The sequence below is a fragment of the Aulonocara stuartgranti genome (genome assembly GCF_965226115.1).
Source record: "Aulonocara stuartgranti genome assembly, chromosome: 11".
NCBI classification, from domain to species: Eukaryota; Metazoa; Chordata; class Actinopteri; order Cichliformes; family Cichlidae; genus Aulonocara; species Aulonocara stuartgranti.
The window spans coordinates 16,652,031-16,674,799 of NC_138947.1; the positions used below are offsets into that span (position 1 = coordinate 16,652,031).

The 22,769-nt window shown below is 38.7% G+C and overlaps 2 protein-coding genes across 9 annotated transcripts; both read left to right on the forward strand.

Moving 5' to 3' along the window:
• Positions 1–45: 45 nt before the first annotated feature.
• Positions 46–9,263, forward strand: ddx61 (DEAD (Asp-Glu-Ala-Asp) box helicase 61). 6 transcript variants are annotated; one of them, XM_082551633.1, is made up of 12 exons: positions 46–236; positions 1,043–1,843; positions 2,992–3,055; positions 3,194–3,298; positions 3,748–3,877; positions 4,372–4,518; positions 5,121–5,215; positions 5,327–5,449; positions 5,547–5,675; positions 8,591–8,771; positions 8,857–8,958; positions 9,052–9,263. In XM_082551633.1, the coding sequence occupies exons 2-12, from the start codon at positions 1,668–1,670 to the stop codon at positions 9,231–9,233; spliced, it is 1,434 nt and encodes a 477-aa protein (XP_082407759.1). In that variant the 5' UTR covers positions 46–236; positions 1,043–1,667; the 3' UTR covers positions 9,234–9,263. The 6 variants fall into 6 exon arrangements, with proteins under 6 accessions (XP_082407759.1, XP_082407762.1, XP_082407760.1 ...); XM_082551636.1 differs by having other exon boundaries at positions 1,099–1,843; XM_082551634.1 differs by lacking the exon at positions 46–236 and adding an exon at positions 243–356.
• Positions 9,264–12,125: 2,862 nt separating this feature from the next.
• On the forward strand, positions 12,126–22,545 carry tomm40 (translocase of outer mitochondrial membrane 40 homolog (yeast)). 3 transcript variants are annotated; one of them, XM_082551651.1, is made up of 9 exons: positions 12,126–12,339; positions 13,032–13,267; positions 13,380–13,540; positions 18,031–18,132; positions 18,252–18,357; positions 19,198–19,320; positions 19,476–19,552; positions 20,477–20,579; positions 22,044–22,545. In XM_082551651.1, exons 1-9 carry the CDS (start codon positions 12,251–12,253, stop codon positions 22,181–22,183), a joined length of 1,137 nt encoding a protein of 378 aa, XP_082407777.1. In that variant the 5' UTR covers positions 12,126–12,250; the 3' UTR covers positions 22,184–22,545. The 3 variants fall into 3 exon arrangements, with proteins under 3 accessions (XP_082407777.1, XP_082407779.1, XP_082407778.1); XM_082551653.1 differs by having other exon boundaries at positions 12,252–12,335; XM_082551652.1 differs by having other exon boundaries at positions 12,254–12,343.
• Positions 22,546–22,769: the final 224 nt, after the last annotated feature.

Here is a 22,769-nt window from a genome sequence, read left to right on the forward strand (position 1 = left end):
GGCCTGAGCTGAGTAGCTAAAACTTTTGAGGCGTTTGAAAACAGGCCCGTGATTGGCCAATTGGCAGTTCCATTGGTTCAAACAGCCAACCCCAAAACGAGCGCGGCCATGTTGAATTGTCAGTTCTCTCAAAGAAGAGACAAAAGGTTAAAAAAAAACTTCTGTGCCTTTGTCAAAAGTAGTGCCTACCAAGCTTAAACGAAAAGCCGATATACAGTTGAATCACGACACAGGCGGTAAGTTTGTAAGGGAAAGGTAGCATCTTTCTCTGACTGGTAGAGTTAAGCGTCACCGTTAGCGTATACTGCCTAGGCTAGAATCAGCGTGCTCGGATGGTTGAATGAAAGTGCTGAAGGGTGAGATGTAAACGGATGCAGATGCGGTTTCTTTGTAAACGACAGATATTTTGAAACAGTTTCTCACAAACCGGAAAAAAAAGACGCAATCTTAGCTTGTTAGCTCGATGGCAAAGCCCACGTAGCTGTACGTGAAGTTTTAACGGCGCGTACACTCGTGTAAGTTAAAGTATTCTAGCTAACTTTGTTATCGATAGCGGTAACTTTATGGATAAACTAAACACATGTCGGTCACTGTTGGCTTTACTTTGTTGTTTAACATGGCTAACAATTGCACTGGCTAGCTAAGTGACCATAACACTGGCTGCTAAAATTCAAAACTGCTTGCAGCTGTTATTAAGTTTACGCTGGTTGTTAGCCTCGGCATCAAAACAAAGGCAAAGTTGTCCGAATTAAAATGTTAACTCCACGTTTTTCAACCTCCTCATTTTACTTATATTTCCATAAATACTTGATAGACTTTCTTGCCATCTACCACCAGTCTTGTGGTGGCAGCATTATTTGTCACAATATAACAAAGGTGAGCTTTGCCTTTGGTACACATCTGAAATGTATTTCGTTGATCTGGTCAGGTGCCTTTGAGTAATACCACTTTGAAGCGCTTGTTATTTTTGTGCTCTTCTCTTTTGACTAGCCTGTTAATGCTTAAAAAAACAACAACAACCGCCATTGTTTATTTCTTGCAGGAAACCTGGACTACTTTTCTTGTGTATTGTTCATCATTTCCTTTAACATTTTGTAGGCTTCCATCTTGGCGTTTTGCTACAGGAGAATTGAAAACCGAAAAAAATGACCCCCAAAATTTAATGTAGCCTGCCAGTGCTTTAAAAAAATTGCAGGGATTGTAATTTTTTCCAGACCACTATTAAGAACAATCCAGTATTAAACCCCAGCAGTACGAGTTATATACTTGAACATGAGAGCAGTTAGATATGTGATCAAGTTGTCCATATTTTAATACTACCCATTTTCAGTCAATGTAACAGTCAAACTCATACTCACAAGTGCACACTAAAAACACACACAAGTTTATTCTTTGGTCATATTAGTCACGCTATTTATATTGATTTCTCCTTTTTGGAGAGTTGTATTGTAAATAGGCAGAATTTACACACAAACTTCTTTTTATGAAGAGGTCTGAATGTTAGATTGTGAACACATGGTTTAAAAAGGATAGATAAGAGAAAAGGGTTTTATTTTTCTCACGTTTTAGTTTTGCAATACATGTGCACATTAAAGTAGAGCAGTGAAAAGGAACTGAGCTGAAATATTACAATACTGCGAGGAAAATCCAGTTAAGGTGTTGGACACATGGCGACAGCAAGAACCGCAAACCCAGCACCAATGGCTGGATTGAACAAACCAGCAAATGGGCAGCTCAGGGGACAGACCAAGACAGGTGGACAACAGTCTGAACTCCTGTCAAATGTCCAACATCCCAGTGCCCATAAAAGGACCAGCATACCTCAGAGCAGTGGAGGCATCAAGTAAGATACTTGCTTTAGTAATGTTTCTCTTCTACTTTGAAAACAGAAAAGTGTCGTTTTTTCCTCACGTAATCATTTTTTGCAGCTTGACAGCTTGTGCTTTAGAGAAAACCTGCATGAGAACCCCATGGGAAAGTTCAGGACTTCTCACCAAATCTTCTAAACAGTCAAAGCCTTTTTTAAATCCCTGCTATCAGCTCTAATTACCATTACACCTGTCCTGACATGACTTAATAATTTAAGGTTTAACAGTAAGATGTTTTTGCTGTTGTCAGCACTTAGTACTTTGTTTGGAAGTTCATGAATTACAGAATTGTTAATTTTGTGAAGATCATGTACTTCACATTTGGTTTGTGTGCATATGTGACAATTTTAGAACATCATCAGCATTCACACCAGGGCTAGCTTGGGTGTTAAAAGCAAGATCCAAAATAAATTAACCAAAAGAAGTAGATTTGCATTTAACACTTATTTAGATGTTTGCCCACTTACCAAACAGGGACATGCATACAGGTCGAGGGCAAGTATCTGCCTACCCAAAGGAATATAATTTGAAATTGTTTTTAGTTCTTCTTAACCAGTGGGCATCAAAAATAACCCTGGTTTCCAGAGTGCAGTTTTAAAGGAGTCAGCATGCTCTCTGTGCTCTTCAATATTATGGCCAGCAGCAGAACTGCTTTAGAATACAATAGGTTATTGTCATTGTACATGTAAATTTTAAAAAACAAACTAGACTAGTAATACACATATGGACAAGTGAAAGTTATTCTTTATATCTGGCTAATTTCTGCCATCTAGTTGAAACAATGAGTACTTCTAATAATTGGTTAGTCCATTGTGTGGGTCTTAGAAGTTATAATATTAGCCTTGCATACATTAGTTTTAGTATTGCTGTGCTGCTTTGAAGTTGCTTTCACCAATGCTCGCCATAGAAATTACTACATTAAGCTGTTGTGTATTTTTAGTATATTAGGTCTTCATCTTTCCAAGTTGAGTCAAATCACACTGCTTAAAGCCCTTTTCCCTCTCTGAAGATTATGAAATAAAGAACTAAATGTTGCAGTGCTTATTTTAACATTTTGTTTTCTTTTTTCACTTGATATGGTCTGGGTCTTCCCTACAAAAATTGTACTCCTGATTACGACTAGGTTTGGTGATGACTGGAAGAAATGCCTGGAGCTTCCTCCAAAAGATACCAGGGTGAAAACTTCGGTAGGTGACTGCCATTAGACGCAAGTATAGTTATACATGCTTACTTAGACTCAGTCCATGCTGCCATCTAGTGCTGTAATCCTCAACCTCTGGATCGTTTTAAACAGTAAACTAAAATGATTGAGTTGTGTTCTCCAGGATGTGACATCCACCAAGGGAAATGAATTTGAAGACTACTGCTTAAAGCGAGAACTGCTTATGGGAATCTTTGAAATGGGATGGGAGAAACCTTCCCCTGTCCAGGTAAATAAAGTAGCCAGAACTCTGGTTCCTGTTTCTGGTGTTAATTTAGATGTATAAATAGTTGCACCCTTTAACAGAATCCCATTACCCCCACTTTGCCTTGATACAGCCCCATGCCTCAGCCATATGCTTTGCAGGGAAGTTGTCCACAAATGGAAAAAACAGCAGGAGAAACACTAATATGCATCTACCAAACAGAAGAGAAGCATTTTTGATTAATTTACTCTGGAACAAGTTTTAATTTCAGTGAGTAGGAGGCTAAATGAGTCCAATCTCTAGTCCTCCTGATTACATATAAGTATGAAGTGTTAAACATTGGTGCCACTTTGCGCGTTTTTGACTGTTAGAAGAAACAGTAGGGGTGATCCTTTAGTCCTGTCTATTTACATTGCTTCATGCCTAATGAACCATGCCCATTTTTCTGAATCGACTTGTTTGTCTGCCAACAGGAGGAGAGCATCCCTATTGCCTTATCAGGACGAGATATTTTGGCAAGGGCTAAAAATGGAACGGGAAAAAGTGGTGCCTACCTCATTCCTCTCCTGGAGAGGATAGACCTTAAGAAGGATCATATCCAGGGTGAGTTTCTTCTAGGTCTGGGCTGATGGCTTACAGTCAGTGTTGAGACAACCAACTACAGTTTAAGATGATGCCTGGTGGCTAGACAACAGTGGAAGAAAGTAGCGACAGACTGTACATGATTAGTGGCTTCACAGCGTATGAGTAGTGCATGAAAGTACCGTGCAGAATCAGTGGTCTGTAGCACTGCAGACTACTGAAAACTAAGTGAAGTGCAATAAAATAAACTGAGACATGAGCATGAATATATGACAGCCATGACTGAAAAGTAGAGATAATTTCATGAACTGTAGGGATGTTGTGCTCAAGCTGCACACATGCACACTTTGATCAGTGGTTCTTTTGTTGCTCTAAAACTAAAAATATTGATAATATTGATAATATACTGATTATGATCGCTGCACTGCACTACTCCATCAATAGTTTTTCTGCTGCTGGAAACCTTAATTTTTTCTGCATTAATATCAGCCCTTATTGTATCCGTTTCCTTCCAGCCATGGTAATGGTGCCAACAAGAGAGCTGGCCCTGCAGATGAGCCAGATCAGCATTCAACTCAGCAAGCACCTGGGAGGAGTCAAGATCATGGCTACAACGGGTGGGACAAACTTGAGGGATGACATCATGCGTCTTGATGAGACTGGTATTTAACATTTTAAGACAATTTTAAAAAAGTTATTTTTATGGCTGCAACTGAATCTTTTTTTTTTTTTAAATATTGTTAAAGATATTTACTATTTTTCCCCCAACATATAGTTAAATTTAAATTGCTTATCTGACTAATTAACTAAGTAGCAAATATGTTCATATTTGAGGTTCAAATTGTTCCTTTATCTTGACTCTTGTTTGTTGGCTCTTAAGTCTCCAATGAATGGGGCCAGGAAGAGAGAAAGTTTGTAAGCTGGACTTAAAGGGCAGAGAACACAATGGCCATATAGCGCTTTACACTGAACCCATTGACACACACATTCAAACACTGGTGATGGCAAGCTACATTGTAGCCACAGCCACCCTGGGGCGCACTGACAGAGGCGAGGCTGCCGGACACTGGCGGGTGAAGTGTAGTGTGAAGTGTCTTGCCCAAGGACACAATGACCGAAACTGTCCAAGCCGGGACTCAAACTGGCAACCTTCCGATTACAAGGCGAACTCCCAACTCTTGAGCCATGATGGCTCCCAGTAACCATGGCAGTAATACTTTTCTTGGTTAAAAAAAATTTTTTTTCATGCTTGCTTCTCCTGCAGTGCATGTAGTGATTGCCACACCAGGGAGGATACTGGACCTAATTAAGAAGGGTGTGGCAAAAGTGGACAAGACTCAAATGATGGTGATGGATGAAGTACGATTTGCTCTCTTTTTTTCTATATTGTTTATTGTTGACTTTTTTTTTTTTTAAGTTTGTGGACATACTATTCCTTTTGATGTTTTACCTCCCCCTCCCTTTATTCAGGCAGATAAGTTGCTCTCCCAGGACTTTGTGGTTCTGATCGAAAATATCATCAGTTTCATGCCAAAGGATCGTCAGGTTTTGCTTTACTCTGCCACTTTTCCCATCAGTGTGCAAAAATTCATGGTAAGATGTCAAACATTAAATCTTCTGCATGAGTAAGAATTCACTTTGTTTGTACTCTCGTTTAACAGTTTAAGTTGTTGTAAACTGTTTTGTGTAGAGTAAGCACATGCAGAAGCCTTATGAAATCAACCTGATGGAGGAACTCACACTGAAGGGCATCACTCAGTACTATGCCTATGTGACTGAAAGACAGAAGGTACACTGTCTTAACACACTCTTCTCCAGGGTAAGTAATCAAAATTTCGATTAGTTTTGACTACGGGTGCAACAATATACAAAAATCACGGTTCAGTTCGGTACTTTGGTGTCACGGTTTGATATTTTTTTTCAATACAAAAAAAATGTTCATGTCTTTTTTTTAATCTGTAATGTATTAAAATTATGAATATTTCTTTTAACTCAAAAGTACAGTTTTCAAATTAGATGTTGCTGAAACAACAAAATAATAAAAGAAATCTATCTTATCAAGAAATCACTCATCTGTGGGAAAAAAAAGTTTATTACAGAGAAATGTCTCTTTCCAAAATCAAAACTATAATATACCCTTCTTGTGGGGTATATTCTTACCCCCAGCCCAGCATTAACTATGTTCTTAGCATTGTCAGTAGTTACAGGTATTATAGCATTTGGTCGCACTAACTTACAATCTTTCACAGCTTCTGACAGATCTTTGGCTAAGTCGATGATGTGTGTCTGCAAAACACTGCTTTTCATCTGCCATTCCAGATCAATGTAATGTGCAATGACGGTTAAGTAGCTCTGTGTAGCTCTTGAAGTCCAGCCGTCTGAGGTCAGAGCAACACTGGGTGCTGCTGACACTGCCGTCTCTAATTTGGCTTTTGTCTCCTTGCACAAAGCAGGAACTGCAGTATCGGTGAAATAGGTTCGTGAAGGAATATTGTATCGGGGCTCAAGTACTCTCAGCATTTGCTGAAACCCGGTGTTTTTCTACAACAGAAAAGGGTCGCATGTCGACAGCATAAAAAATAGCAATTGTCCTGTCTAGTTCTTTTGCCCTCTTAGAATCATGTACTAACGGCTGTCTAAATGACTCGGGTAAAGTTTGTAGCATGTGTGCTTGTTGTTGTTTTTATCTGCTTCCACTTATCTTTGCACTAGGGTTCTGTCTCGCTAGCTTGAGTGAATGCATGTAGGCGGCTTTCTGTGGATCTGCACTCGACAATGCATCCTAGGCGGAGTAGTCGAACGCAGATCCACTGAGCTCTCAACACAGACAGCATCATCAGAAGAAAAGTTGATAAAATAAATTTAAAAAATTTGTATTGTTCAATACATATGTGTACCGAACCAAAAGCACTGTATCGAATGGTTCAATACAGATACATGTATTGTTGCACCCCTAGTTTTGACCAACCAGTTGTGCTATCCAGTCTTTAAGTCTGACGTCATTAACCATTTCTGGGTCCAAAGTCAAACAAACACTGGGGCGTCACTAAGAGTTACAAACTGTCTAAATTTCCTCTTTCATCTTTAATAAAATGATCAGTGTGGCTGCTCTAATAGGTGTAACAATTAAGTTTAACATCCAGGCATCCATAAAAACAGAATTTATGAAATGTAAGAGTTAGAAGTTGGCAGGGAGTTAGCTCACTAGTTTCCATCTAAACATGACATACCGTGTTCTGCATTAGGGATTTCTGAAAAAAACAAAACGTTTTTTCACTTCTGAGATAAATGAAGACAGGAAACTAAACAGCAGCAGTGACGTTTGCAGGGTTATTGAAGTTGGGCTAGCTGATATATAATGGTGTGCTACATGGTGGCTAGCTACGCAGCTATGGTTGGCATAATATAAACACAGTAAGCTGATGAACGCTAACTTTTTCCCTACTCGATAAAAGTTAATGCAAGGGTTCCCCATGGTTGGGGACAAATTCAGTTCCATAGCAGGATCCTTTAAATGGACCAAACTTCAGTCAGGAGAACAACTGAGACAATCCAGCCACAATACGAGGTTGGTCATTAATTTACCGCATGGGCTCGGCTGTAGTTACATCGTAAGGTTTTAAAAATTGAGCTTTAAAATGAATAGTTGTAATAAAAACCGAGAGGGGCCGACAGTGATCACTGCTTTTTTTTTTTCTTTTCTTTTTTTTTAGTGCTCGTTCAGATTAAATAGAACAAGATACAAAGTATTAAAACATGTAAAAAAAAAAAAAATCACAACAGCCTCAATAAATGAAGAGCAGTTTGGACCCAGAAGCACAATTAATGCATCATCACTTAAAGACTGGATTGCTGCACCATTAAGAAGAGAAACTCTGCCCCCTTGGGGTGATAGTGGTTTTTTTTGTGTTGTATGACATGTGTTGTAGTCGAAGATATTAGTAGGAAAATATGCAAAAATAAATTGAAAATCTAAGAAGACAGGTTTGGGCATCCCTTGTCAGAATACTGTGACCGTCCAGGTGAGATGAAATTACAAATGAGGCATTTCATAAAAAATGAAAAGACACATTTTCATGTCTTTTATGAAAGTATTCATGAAATCAGTCTTTCACTGCCATCCAAAATATTGCTAGCTTGCCCAGTAACCAACATATTCATCATTCATATTCATGTTTTACACCTGGAGGCTGACTGAAAAGTCGGCAGTGGCATACAATGATTTAGCCTGTGGACCATTATGAGGTATAGAGTAAATATAATTGGCTCCTACATTGTGTTCACGCAGTACTGACCCTAGTAAAAAGACAATGGTTTGTTTGTTTTTTTTAGTTGAAATTACACCAATGTTGCTTCACATATGATCATGTAATGCATTTACCTTTTGATTTTCTGTTGCTCTTTGTTTTCTCTGACCTGAGGACCACTGAACAAATCCTTCCTTTTTTTGGGGGGGGGGGGGGTGTCTGTCCTCCTTTCTTCCTTCCTTAACTATTCACAGTAATGGAAATTTTGACCCAGCCTTTGCGTGCCACTGTGCCTGTAACGTGTATTTGAATTCACTTTTTTTTTTGTTAGATTAAGTAAAAAGGAAAATGTATTTATGATAAACATAAAATTTGCACTTAAAGCTAATAAAACAAAAATACAACGCAATGTAAACACAGCTTCCAACAAAACAGTTTTGTTCACATTTTGTGAAATAACCCTTCATTTTGTATTTTTCTCTTCCAGCTCCAGATCAATCAGTCTATCATCTTCTGTAACTCCACTCAGAGAGTTGAACTTCTTGCAAAGAAAATCACTCAACTTGGTTATTCATGCTTCTACATTCATGCAAAGATGATGCAGGAGTACAGAAACCGTGTGTTCCATGACTTCAGAAATGGATTGTGCAGAAACCTAGTCTGCACAGGTAGGTGAAGAGTTTTTGCATTGGAAAAATGTGAAGTGGAAGAACAAATGTTCACTGGGTTGAGTAAGCACATGTTTTCTTGTAGACCTCTTCACTCGGGGAATTGACATCCAGGCTGTAAACGTGGTTATTAATTTTGACTTCCCCAAAAATGCAGAGACCTACCTCCACCGCATTGGCAGATCAGGTAACCTGTCGTTTTGTCAATAAGTTAGGTTTACAGCTACTGTTTGTAATACCACTACTAATACAAGCTTGACACCATGTTGATTTTCCACAGGGCGTTTTGGTCACTTGGGTCTGGCTATCAACCTCATAACTTCAGATGATCGCTACAATTTGAAGAATATTGAGGACCAGCTGGTTACTGACATTAAGCCCATACCCAGCAGCATTGACAAGAGCCTGTATGTTGCAGAGTTTCACTCTGTTGACGCAGAAGATGGTGAAGAGAAGGCATAAACTAAGGACTGGGAGCTGCACAAATCAATGGTCAGTTCCTTGAATGGCTCAAACTGAAGCATTACTGAAAAATAAATCTCTAAGAGTCAAAAGTTTGGTTTATAAATAAAACAAGATGGGATGTTTGCTGCCCTTTGGTTGCTCAGGACTAGGTTGTTGCAACCGTGTAAACACAGATTTTAATTGCATTTGTCAGTTAATCTACATCAAAATGTTATTCAGGGTTCATGCTTGGCCTTGAACGCGCCTGCTGAAAAGCTGTTTGATCTGTGGCCAGTGAGTATTCACTGCCCTATTCTGTGTTTCCAGTATTATGATTGTGAGGTGAATTCATCAGCAAGGAATAGCTTAAAAAGTATATCATGTACAGGTGAAACCAGAGAGAATATTCTTGCTCGCTGTGTTCTGAACCATAAGAAGAGTACATATATAGGGGTATTTTAGGATGTAGTGCATCTGAACACTCTTCCTGAAGCAACCTTTTTAATTGATTAGTTAATCTTCATGAAAGAGGATATAAAGCTTTACAAGATTTAAAGGTGAAGGGGTTACAGAACAGTCAGCATAGATTTGGACAGAGCTGATCTGCACACAGGGCCAGCTATCTGCTCTGTGGGTTTACTACAGTAGTGACACATTGACATGGTTGGAACTGGAGATTATAATTTTATTCCTGGCTTTTTTCTTTTGTTTTGCAGAACAAACATGGTGCCTGGCATTTGTCACACAATACTGGCTACACATCAGACAAGATTCAAAGTGAAGATTTTCTTTCTGCTCCTTCCTCCCTCAAAATAATATTTTTGTACATTTTTCATTTCCTGTTTGAGTTTACTAGTAAACTGGTGTCCCACAGAAAATTCCCACTTGAGCATGGACAGTGATTTCTATCAGTGTGGCAGACTACACTGCTAGAAATCATGCCTATGTGATTTGAGCTAAGGTTGAAATGATCTGCTTTTGGTGCTTTGTTGTAAGAATAAAACCGTAACCAAAGGTGAACTCGGTGGATAGTGCCAACTGTGAACTACAATGTTTGTGTCCACATCCTGCTGAAATGCATTTGAGCCAGTGACATAAAGAAAAACTGCAACTTTGGTCACGTACGTTTGGTCATTTCTTATACTGTCTGTGATAATTATGACATGCTCAGTATTATGATGTATTTTATCAGTTTAAAAAAAGTTTTGAAGATCACCAACCCCAAATTAATTTGATGCATGGTCTGCAGTATTGAATTAAGTAATCTGGTATTTTATTACATTACTGCATTACTTTCACAGGCCTTGTGTGAAATCTGACCCTTCTTCTGTGGAGGTTTTTAAAATCTTAGCAGAAACTAAGGATTGAAAGACCATTCAATATAAAATTTGCATATACTGCATTAGGGTAAAGCCACAGTTTTTGTCTGGACACATTTGCTACAACATGACACACATGGAAAAAAAATTTCCCTCTCCCCAACTTCCTTATTTCTGTCAGCTAGAACAGATGTGGCCATTCTTACTTGACCCTTCTCATTAGCATTTTTACCCTCACAAGCAGTCTCCCGGGGTTTATTTTTGTAACACTGAGACAAACTGTGTGGAAAATACAATGGAATCAGCACCAGTAATCCTTTCATTCTTGTCATCACCATTTCATTAACATTCAGATGATTGGGCAGAAAATCTGAATGGTGTGACCACTTCTTGCCTTTACAGGTGAAGTTTCTGCCCCTTGATTTACTAAAGATATTTGCATTAATTGTGAGACGCACCTAATATTTTGGAATATAGTACACAAAGAGACCAAAGAAGAGCACGAGTTGGAACAAACCTTCATAAACCAAAATGGCAAAAAATTCTTTCCTCTGACGAACCTTTAAAAAGGGCTGCTGTGCTGCTGCAGTGCACAAAGCTTGACACCCGTTTCTTATGATAAACATTACACTTTTTCTTTTCTTCACCAATAGTACAAACAGTTGTGAGTTCTAATAGCAAAGTTTCAATAATGTTGCACTTACTAATAAATGCATTTCATGTAGCACATGTCACATATCAGTAGTCGTAACTACACTAATGACTTTGAACTATTTGACATCAGGGATTGGTTTGTATATAGAACTTTTTTTATTCTAGTGGCGCATTCTAAGTGTTTTAAACAGCATGCCTCATTCACCCATTCACACCGCAACTTTGTTTCTATGGCAAACTGCTTTGTAGCATTCACACACATTTACACTCCAATGAATGTGTCATTGGGTCATCATCTATTTAAAATATGTATTTATGTTTGTTTCTCTGGCTGACTTTCACATTAGTGCTAAGCACCCAGGGAGGGGACTCGTTTTTGTCATGCGCATCTGTATTTTTCTTCCAGTGTGTCTGAACTAGTAATTGGACTCGTGGATTTGGTTACTGGATTAGAACAGCAATCCTTTGTTTTATTCTTAGAAGAAAATTATCTCTATGGCTTGATGAACCATGTTTTTCTTGACTATATTTATTTTTTAAAATCAGGTGTTGCAATGCTAATTCCAAGCAGATAAAAAGTTCAAGTGACTGCACTCCACAGCTGCACTTTCTGGGTTTTTTTTTAATTTCATGAATGATTGCATTTTGGTGTAAGCCTGATCCATGTAACCTAATATTTCTTGCTAAGACAGAATCCAAGTCAAACCATAAATCTGTCTTTTATTTGCCTAAAATGCAGTATAACATTTCATTATTTACATTTTAGTTAGAACCTGTTTGAATAACCCTGTCCACTGGGAGATGATCCCATTCTTTTTGAAAAATACACAAAACCCGTATTCTCATATTAGTATAATTAATATATTTTTGTTCCTCGCATATAATTGTGTAAACACTCCTGTTCGCTCCATACCCTTGGAATGTCTTTCAGTGAAAGGCCGAATTATGCGAATGTTCAGTAAATGAATCTAATGATACGTCACTACAAAAGGGTTGTCCTAGCTTCAGCCAATTGTTGCTGGCATGAGATGCACATGAGCCAATGCACAGACGAGTCTGGTAATGGGCGGATCCTTGTCAACTACGGTCACTGACGTTGTCGTGAACTTTACCGGTGTTGAACTACCCCTGGACCCAAACCGTCACCGTAAGTAGGTAAACCGCAGAAAGGAAGGGGGTGTTTTGTCATTTGGGGGCAGGGGGGGTATTTCATGGCGTTACTCTGTCTTGCGTCGTAAATCTAGTTACCGCTCTATTCACATATGGGCGAATAGATCTCGTGGTCAATTCCACATGGCTACCTAGCCAGCCAGTTAGCTAACCAACCTCTGCTAGCTCGCTTTAGCATTCATAGGTTAAATGCTGCTAGTGAATAGTTTTGTCAGCTGGTGGCTTAAATCCATATGTGGCTTAACTAACAAATAACCAACTGCAGTACAACATGTCTTACTATCAGGTTATACTGTTTTTATTGTATTTAAAATCTCGAGAGTCTAACTAAATTGGGCCTTAGCTGAAACCAACATGCTGCACCAATGCTTCAATGAGGGTAGCGGTGTTGATGGTCGCTGAAGTCTTGTGAGCAAATGCTTTAAGAGCTCCGTGTTACTAAAGGGCTTACAGATATACTGTATGAAGCATGAGTAACAGATCTCTGAGCAGAATATGCGCGTGTATGTATTTGTGTATTTACCTCACAGGATATGCAGTTCATGTTCAAATTTACTTTTTGACCATTTCTACAAGATCAGTTTAACAGTTTGTAATCTGAATGCAAATATGCAGCTTTTATTGCTGTTTTGAAACAATAATGTATTTATACACTGCCTGTCTCTCTCAATAGGCTGTTACCATCTAAAACTATGGGCAGTGTGTTGGCTGCCGCCTCCCCCAGTCCAGCCCCAGCTGTAGCTGGAAGTGGACAAGGGGTGCCAGGCTTGGTGTCGGTCCCTCCTGGGTTCACTATGCCCTCAGTGTCTTCCGTCCCTCCAGCAGCTGGATCTGACCAGCCGACGGCAGATGCACAAGCCTCTCTCCCAAATCCAGGATCATATGACGAATGCCACCGCAAATGTAAAGGTCTGGAAATGAGGCGCTCTCTCTGCATTTCTTCATTTGTTTTTCAACTTTTGCATCATAATTGCATCAAGTGTCATTGTTAAGCCGTGTTGTTCTCCCTGCTTTGTTTCAGAGGTGTTTCCACTTCAGATGGAAGGGGTGCGGTTAGTGGTCAACAAAGGCTTGAGTAACCACTTCCAGGTCAGCCATACTGTTACCCTCAGCACCCTGGGTGATTCTGGTTATCGATTTGGTGCTACCTATGTAGGCAGTAAACAGACTGGGCCAGCAGAGGTAATGCTCTCTTTTTTTCTTTTTTCTTTGCCTTTGCCTTAACATACTACTGATGTGATTCTGACCGTTGTGTGTAAATCTTTGTAATGTTTACAGAATTGAATGTTAATTCCATAAATACATCAACATTTCATTTAAAATGCATGAATATTATTGAGGTCGCGGTTATTTGTCACGAATAATCATTAGAACAAAATTGTCCTTTTTTTCTTTTTTTTGCACTGTCATGTAAATGTAGCATAGCTTTTATATTCATGTTGCCTTACATTCCTTATGTACAATGCTTTGCAAAAAATAAGTCACCTAGATTCAGTGCATCTTTTAGAAGAAAAATAGAAAACTTACCAAAGTGTAAGATAAAATCAAAACAAACAGGACACTCTTTGTATTTGTATATTGTGCTAAATTCCTGTTAATTAAATCTTTTTAAAGTGTTTATTCACCTCTTTGAGGTGAAATATATTGTCTTGTGTCATTCAAACATTTGAATTTGAACTAAATAAAGTTGTGTCCAAACTACAGGATAAAAAACAAACACAAAAAAACAAACTAAAGTGGCCATCCCTGAGTGTAGCCAAATGAAAATAAAAGGTAGGATTATGCAGGAAACGACCTACTGTTTTAGTATTATTTTAGTATTGCTTAATGCTTAAGGGTTAACACATCTTTGTCCAGTATTTTGACTATTTTCCTAAAGCCTTCATTAATCACTGTGTTTACTGGATGAATATATCTTTGGTAAAACGTGTTGGCAATTTCACTATGTCTTCATGAGCTGGGTGGATAAACTGTACATGCTTGATTTTCTGGACACCTGACCTGCTATTGGAGGATTTCAATAAGAAACAATTGCATTGTTTACGTTGCCTTTATGCAATCATCTTACTACAGTTAGCTGTGTGACTTTGCCACACAGACGTGAGTGAGTCTGCTATACTTTTTGCACATTGTTTGTTCTTGGTTTACGTCACTTGTTTTAAATGCACAGTATTTTATAAACCAACGGATGATAATCTGCTTTGAGAAACAAGTTCCACACCTTCTGTTGTACCAGATGTTTGACTTTTTAATCTAGTGATACTTGTTCAGATGACATCCAATACATTTTATGGTGCAGGTAACAGCTGTTATTTGGCATATGCAGGGGACTTCATCAGGGGGTAATTTTAGAGAGCGATTTATTTGATTTTGTTTTGTGTTTGATTGGCAGAACACATTTTTAATATCACTTGATCATGTTCATTTATTTGGTCGAAGTCAAACTCGTGATCACCATTAATAGTGTATCTCTACTTCAGTGTGAATCTTCACATAAATGTCTAATAAGCCATAATGGATGATTAGTGATATTTTATATCCATCTTCTTCTTTCTATCCGGGGGCTGGTTTACGGGGACAGCAGCTCCCACAGGGAAGCCCAGAAATCAATCTCTCCAGCTACCTCGTCCTGCTTGTCCAGGGGAACACCAAGGCGTTCCCAGGCCAGCTGACAGATATAATCACTCCAGTGTGTCCTGGGTCTGCCCAGGGGCCTCCTCCCGGTGGGACATGCCCAGAACACCTTGCCCAGGAGGCATCCTTGTCAGATGCTCGAACCACCTCTACGGGCTCCTATCAATGCGGAGGAGCAGCGGCTCTACTCTGAGCCCCTCCTGGATGGCTGAGCTTCTCACCCTATCTGTAAGGGAGAAGCTAGCCACGCTTAAGAGGAAGCTCATTTCTGCCGCTTGTATCCGCGATCTTGTTCTTTCGGTCACTTCTTTCGGTCACTACCCAGAGCTTATGACCATAGGTAAAGGTAGGGACGTAGATCGACTTTGCTTTTATCCTCGCCTCGCTCTTTACCACGTCTTACCGGTACAGTGTCCGCATCACTGCAGCCGTAGCACCAATCTGTCTGTCGATCTCCTGCTTTCTTCTCCTGTCACTCGTGAACAAGACCCTGAGATACTTAAAGTCCTCCACTTGAGGCAGGAACTCGTCCCTGACTCAGAGTGGTCACTCCATCCTTTTCCGGCTGAGGACCATTGCGTCAGATTTGGCAGTGCTGATTCTTATTCCCACCGCTTCACACTAGGCTGCAAACCGTTCCAGTGTGAGCTGGAGGCCATCACCCAATGAAGCAAACAGAACCACATCGTCCATGAAAAGCAGAGATAAGATTCTGAGACCACCCAAGTGAAGGCCTTCTGCTACTTGGCTATGCCTAAAAATTCTATCCATAAAATATTCTATTCTACTCATAGGGGTCTTGTGAATTGCTCTTTGTCCGGTGTCTCACCCAGGACCAATTTTCCATGGGAGACCCTACCAGGGGGCAAAAGCCCCTGGACAACACAGCTCCTGGGATCCCTGGGATTGCATTTTATATGCAAACAGTAAAAGATCTTGTCTGTCACTGTGACTTGAGTGATCTGTGCATAATCATTTTTTTTTTTATCAATTTCTTTTGAAAAAATTACAATATATGTTGAATGCATGTGGAAACTAACTGTAGACGTTCACATACAGTAGAGCAATAGCAATATTATATGCATCAGAAATTCATCTAGAGCACCAAAATGTGGCCACCTAACCTAAAAACTAACTTGTTGATTTGGATTATTGAGCCAAAGTAGTAGAGGTGGGAATCACCATACATCCCACGATACGATATTATCACAATACTTAACGCACGATACGATATTATTGCAATTTTAAAAATATTTTGCGATATTCAGATTCTGTACATAAAGGTAAACTTTATCAATATTCATTTTATCTAATATCAAAGTCTCACACTCAGTCTTTCTCTCATTTCAGTCAGTTTTATTGTTGACAAACTGGATGGTTTGTATTACAGTCTAGTCCAACTTAACTGAATGCAACCATCTGGTACAATTATAGCTATTCTGAACTATGCAATTTATGAAAACTATGCAGCCCATTCAGCAACTGAAGAATTTGAAAGTAAATTAAAATAAAATAATATTTTATTTTAACATTAAATAAAAACGTTTTAAACTTAATTAAAATAAAACATGTCTTAAATTAAAATAAGTAAACTGTCATGTTTATTGCTGCCAAAAAACAAGTTAAACACATTTGGACAGTGAAGGAATGTCAGGATCCTTGCTCAGAAAAAGGATCAACATGCTCTGAAGTCAGAGTTCCAGTCCACAAAAACTTTTTTTGTAACAAAATATCGATTTCTGCTGTCCCTGTATCGATACATTATTAGCAAACAAAATATCACGATACTACACAGTATCGATTTTCCCCCCCACCCCTACAAAGTAGTGTCACCTTAAATGCCTGTCTCAAAAATTTAGGGGACCTCATGATAGTTCACTAATTTAGTGGGATGCTGAGATACGCTACAATGAGGCTTACAGTGACATTCATAAATATCTTGAGTATAGTTGTGGATATTGACATCAAAAACAACCGGCTATAATACACTGAATGTTTCAAGACCATTAGGAAATGTTGGTCTGTGAACGTGATTTTTATGGAATTTAGGGTCCTGTGTAATTGTAAAGCATCAGCCACTTATGTGAAATCTGTATTTTTGTCGTGCAAAACAATTGGACAAAACAAAACTGAAAAACATAATTTTGGAGCATTATGGAAGCTGTTTAAACACCAGATGTATTCCAGACCATTAAAGTCTGACCTGTGGTTGACAAAAACAATTGAATATAGTGATGACAAAAATCATTATTGTGTGTGCTATATTATATTATTAATAACCAATGCCACTCCTGAAACATACAAAGTGTGCCTAAATTAAAGATAACTCAACTTTATTATGGTGTTAATTGTGTGCATTTCCCCCCATTTAGAGTTTGTCTCTAAAGCCTCTTTTCCATTAGTACCTACCTGGCTCGACTAACTTCAACTTGGATCGACTGTTTTTTCATTACAATTCAGTACTACCTAACATGCGTGGTTGTCGTCATAGCAACACGTCCAAGCGTCCCGCAGAGTAATTAACATGACACGAACGCTACGAAAAAGGTGGACGTTGTGGCAAGAATATACCTTTTGCTCAGTCTGTGCCTTTTCTTCGGTCTCAGGGATCACCGTATTGTTTTTTGTAGCCATTTTTCTTATTGGTGGATTTCAAAAAGGGTGTTAATGATATGCCTTCATGACTCATCGAGTGACGCTACTGACCAGCCAATCAGTGGCATGCAGGCTGACGACGTCACATTTTAGTACTTGATCGAAAAGTACCTGATACCAAGTACTTTTACTAAATGGAAAAACCAATTGAAGTTGATCCCAGTAGGTACTAATGGAAAAGGGGCTTAAATGACATATTATTAGTGTGTTTGACATTTAGTGTATTATTAGAGTTCAAAACTTCAAAAACACCTGGTTGGATTGTTTTTCTTCACATTTTCACAGCCCCAGATTCTGTATTACCGGTATTGATGCTGACTGCCATTTTATACAGCTGTTGACATAGTTTTGAAAAGCTGACAGTGAAGTGGTATTCTCTCTAGTCATTCCCAGTGATGGTTGGAGATATGGACAACACCGGCAGTCTGAATGCGCAGGTCATCCACCATCTTACAACAGCTGTACGCTCCAAAATAGCCATACAGGTATGTAGACATGCAATAGCATGTAGATGTGATCCTTTAGAATTTTTATTAAGCGTTTCAGTGAATGTTTTGTTGTCCTTTCAGTATTTTATATTTTCTTTTTATTTATTTATTTTCAGACTCAGCAGCATAAGTTTGTGAACTGGCAGTGTGACATGGAGTATCGAGGAGAGGACTTCACATCTGCTGTGACGCTCGGAAATCCAGATGTACTTGTTGGATCTGGTATGATAAAGATTAGTTTGATCAGTTATCCTTTATTTATTGAAGAAAAAGTCACATTGAAATTAAAATCTCTTTTCCAAGAGAGACCTAGACAAAACTGTAGCAGAAGTTGCAACAAAAAAAGTAAAAAATGTGCTGCAAAATGAAATATAAAAATATTATTCTTAATAATGAATATGAAACCTGATGCATTTAGTTCAATAAACAAAGGTCCAAAAGGAAGATTTTTTTTTTTTTTTAATAGCAAAATAATAAATTGAGCGTCATTGGGCCTTTCATGCTTTCGTGTGTCAATAAAACACTTTCCAGATGTTCTTTCAGAACCACAGCTGATGTGACTGAATTTCAGCTTGCTGCTGAGTTGAATTGTGTGATGTCTGAGAAGCAAAGCATCAACCTAATAATCTAATAAACATTAATGGAAACCAGGGGGCGCCTGACGTCCATGAATGAGTGCTGCCTCACCTACAGAAAGTAATACATTGCTAGTTCAGTCTATGTGTCCAAACTGTGACTCCTGGAAGAAGTTCTCATTTCTTAGAATACTACTACTATACTCTGTCACGTATTCACAACCATTGATAATAAAACCCAACTCGACAGCAACAACAACAAAAAAAAAACTAGTGAACTACACAGGAGGGATTATAACAGCTGTTAATGAAAAACTAGGAGTGCTTATAGACTACAAAATCCTCTGTGGGCGCCAGTTTAGCTCAGTGCGTTGAGCAGGCAATCGCATGACATACGGCTTAGAAAATATAAAAAAGTGTACAACGGGAATGTGTCTCAAAAGAAAATATAATCTGTATTTGTAATAGATGCTTTTTACTGCTGCAGGTATTTTGGTGGCCCACTATCTTCAGTCTATTACTCCAGCACTGACTCTCGGTGGAGAGCTTGTGTATCACAGGAGACCAGGGGAGGAAGGAGCGGTCACCTCTCTCTTGGGCAGGTACACAGGTAAAATCGCTCTTTAAGATTCACATTCTGCACTGCAAGACTACGTTGTGCTAAAATTTATATATTTTATCATGAAGCTTTAAGGGTATGGTAAAATGTGAGCTATCTAAGAGATGGATTAGTAATTCTCCCCACCTTTTTTAAAAACTCCACAGGTGAAAACTATGTTGCTACGTTGACTTTGGGAGGAGCAGGAGCTCATGCTACATACTATCACAAAGCCAATGATCAGGTATCTAACTTCAGTTAAATTGTGTTGCTATACTACTCAGGTCACACTACACTTGCATAAATCCTCACAGTGGATCTGAGGATTTCATCTTGGGCATGTGGAAGTTTGGCCTCCTGAGGCCATCACTGACACAATGCCAAACCTGTCATAATTTTGCGGGCAACATAACCACCTGTAACTGTCTTTAACAGTAATGGTTAAAATGTTTTGTAGCTCAAATGAAAAAAACACAACAAAAAGATTCTCTTCTTTCATCCAGTGCATAGCCAAAGTCTAGAGAATCATGAGGGACGTTTACAAGAAAATCCCTGTAACTTGCAAATGTACTTTAGATAAGCAATGGCTTCTTTCTCCTGTGCACATAATACATTTTTACAATAAAAACAATAAGTCAAAAACACATGCAGCCAGAGAGATTGAGCAATTCACAACCATATATTAACATCAGAGACAATTTTGCTTCTGATGGTCAAAGATTATGAATGTTGGTAAAATTTTGCAAAGAGTGTTGATGAGACTCGATTGTGGGTTCGACTGCTGCACATTGGAGTCTGGATAAAGGAACAAATATACTGAGGGGGGTTTTTTTTTGTTTTTTTTTTTTGCAAAAATCACAGGTGAAGTAAATCCTGTGTTGTTCTGTGTTGTCCTTAAAGTGACACATTTGGCGTGAACAGTTTGCAGTGTTGGGAATCCTAGCAAAACAGTGTTTTGGGGTTGTTTTGATTTTCTACTCCACATTCAGTGAAAACTGGCCTTAACTCTGATGTGAGTAACAACATCTAAATTCTGGAATATATTTTTTGCAAGTCTGCTGATTTTGGCTTTGAAAATACTTTGCACACGTGCAATGTGCATATGGGTACTTTAATATTGAATTAACAGACTTAATGTTACATGTACTTTAAATTTCTTCTTTCACAGTTGCAGGTAGGAGTTGAATTTGAAGCCAACACGAGGATGCAAGACACAACAACATCCTTTGGTTACCAGTTGGACCTCCCCAAAGCAAATTTGCTCTTTAAAGGTAAATACCGTACACAAGTTGTAACAATCAGTAAGAACTAGAGATGGACCGATCCGATATTACGTATCGGTATCGGTCCGATACTGACGTAAATTACTGGATTGGATATCGGACAGAAATAAAAAATGTAATTCGATCCATTAAATATCAAAAAAGCACCTCACAAAACTTGCGACATGGCGTAACTCGGCTCATAACCGTTGCACTTCGCAGCAGTATGCCTCCCGTGATAGAGCAGCTGTGTGTATTTGGAGCCTCGCTACCAAACCGGCATTTCATCTCGAGGAAGTTATCCCTAAGAGAAGTAAAGCAAGTGTGTAAGTTCATCTCTTAATGTTTGTAAAGCATTCCTGCGTTAAGCTTAACAACCGATATATGGAGCGACTGCCTCTTCTCTCTCCTTCCCTCTCCTGCTGCTACTTCAATCGTGAAACTGCTTAATCATCAGCTGATCGGCTTTTCTGTCTCGAGTCCGTCTCTCTTCTTTGTTTTTGGCCCACTTTGCACGAGAAAGAGGAAACCAGCGGCTGAACAACAGTAGCACGTTTAAGCTTGATAAGCTGTTGTTAGAATTTATTTAATATTACTTTCTAGACCAGGATCTTTTTCTACAGCTGACGGCTGGTAACTGTGTAGGGGCGGATCTAGCAAAGTTTAGCCAGGGGGGCCGATAGGGCATGAAAAGGGGGCACAAAGACATACTTTTCTTTCTTATTCTCACTTAAAATGTCTAGCTTTTAATAAATAATTATCTGAATCTTACACCCAAAGTTTTAATCTGATGTAAAATGTATAGAAGTCCATTACTGTATATAGTAACTGTTAAGTCTAATATACCCTAGTAAGCTATAGTACTTTTTCCTTTGGGAAAGTATCATCTGTGAATTCTGGAATTGTGTTGAAGAAAGATGTTGAATCTATTTAATTATTCTTGAAAAATAATTGATTTCTGTGCATTTTTTTTTTCACCCTACATCGAAATTAAAGTTGATTACGTCGATTAAGCATCATGAGGTGGAGGGGGGGGGTGGTTCCCTATTTTTATTTTTTGCTGGGAGTTGGCAACCCTGTTAGTTAGGTTGCTTAATATTTCTGCTAAGTACTCTTTAAAATACCAGAATAGGGAGGATGGAGTAGGTTTAAGTTTATTAGATTGATCAGTATTGCTGAACTATGAAATATTTTGGGTGCAGTGTATTTTTTACATACAGGTATAACAGAATAGCTTTAGTGTTGTTGTTTATTTAAACTTGAGTATGAACTTATACAAAATGCAGCAAGATATTAAAAAAACAGTTTTATTGATTAAAAAACACTATTGGATTCATATCAGTATCGGCAGATATCCAAATGTATCGGACATAAAAAAGTGGTATCGTGCCATCTCTAGTAAGAACATTACCAAAAAAGGGGAAGCAAACATTTCCATTTCAAAATTCATCACTTCTATGTTCTCTTCTGCAGGATCAGTTGACAGTAACTGGGTGGTTGGAGCAACTCTTGAGAAAAAGCTCTTGCCGCTGCCTCTCACACTGGCCCTCGGGGCTTTCCTCAACCACCGTAAGAACAAATTCCAGTGTGGCTTTGGTGTCACGATTGGCTAGAGGTTCGGGGGCTGCTTGGAACCAGCCCACAGGCCACCGTTTGGACCGGCACAGAGACACACAGGAAACCTGGACTAAGTTTTAAAAATTGGATTGAGAGACTCTCTTATAACTGATTTTCTGAGGCAGACAGAGAGACAAAAATGACTCAAGGAGCCAGGACTGGCCAAGCCATGCCTACATACTGTAGCACAAATGTCTTTCCTTTATGGTGTGTTGGATGTACCCAGAGTCTAGAGAGATGTATATCAGAGGGGATCATGTGACGCATGACAACATGTGATGTGAAAATCAAAGTAAGTGGTGAGACATAATATATGGTGGTTATGTATAAATTGAAATAAATGTGATTACTTTTTGTACATTTGCCTGTGTCATTGTTTATAAAATACAACATGTATACCTGGATTATGTGTATCACATGAGCTGCAATACATTCATGAAAGGGATTCTTTGAGTCTGTGAGTGATATGCTGGGTTTACTTTAGTGAGTTGTTTCCATCCAGCTTAAAATAAATTTAGCAAAGCTATGGTTACATTTTTAGGCTGAAATCATATTTTTGTTGTTAACTTTAGACTTTAATGT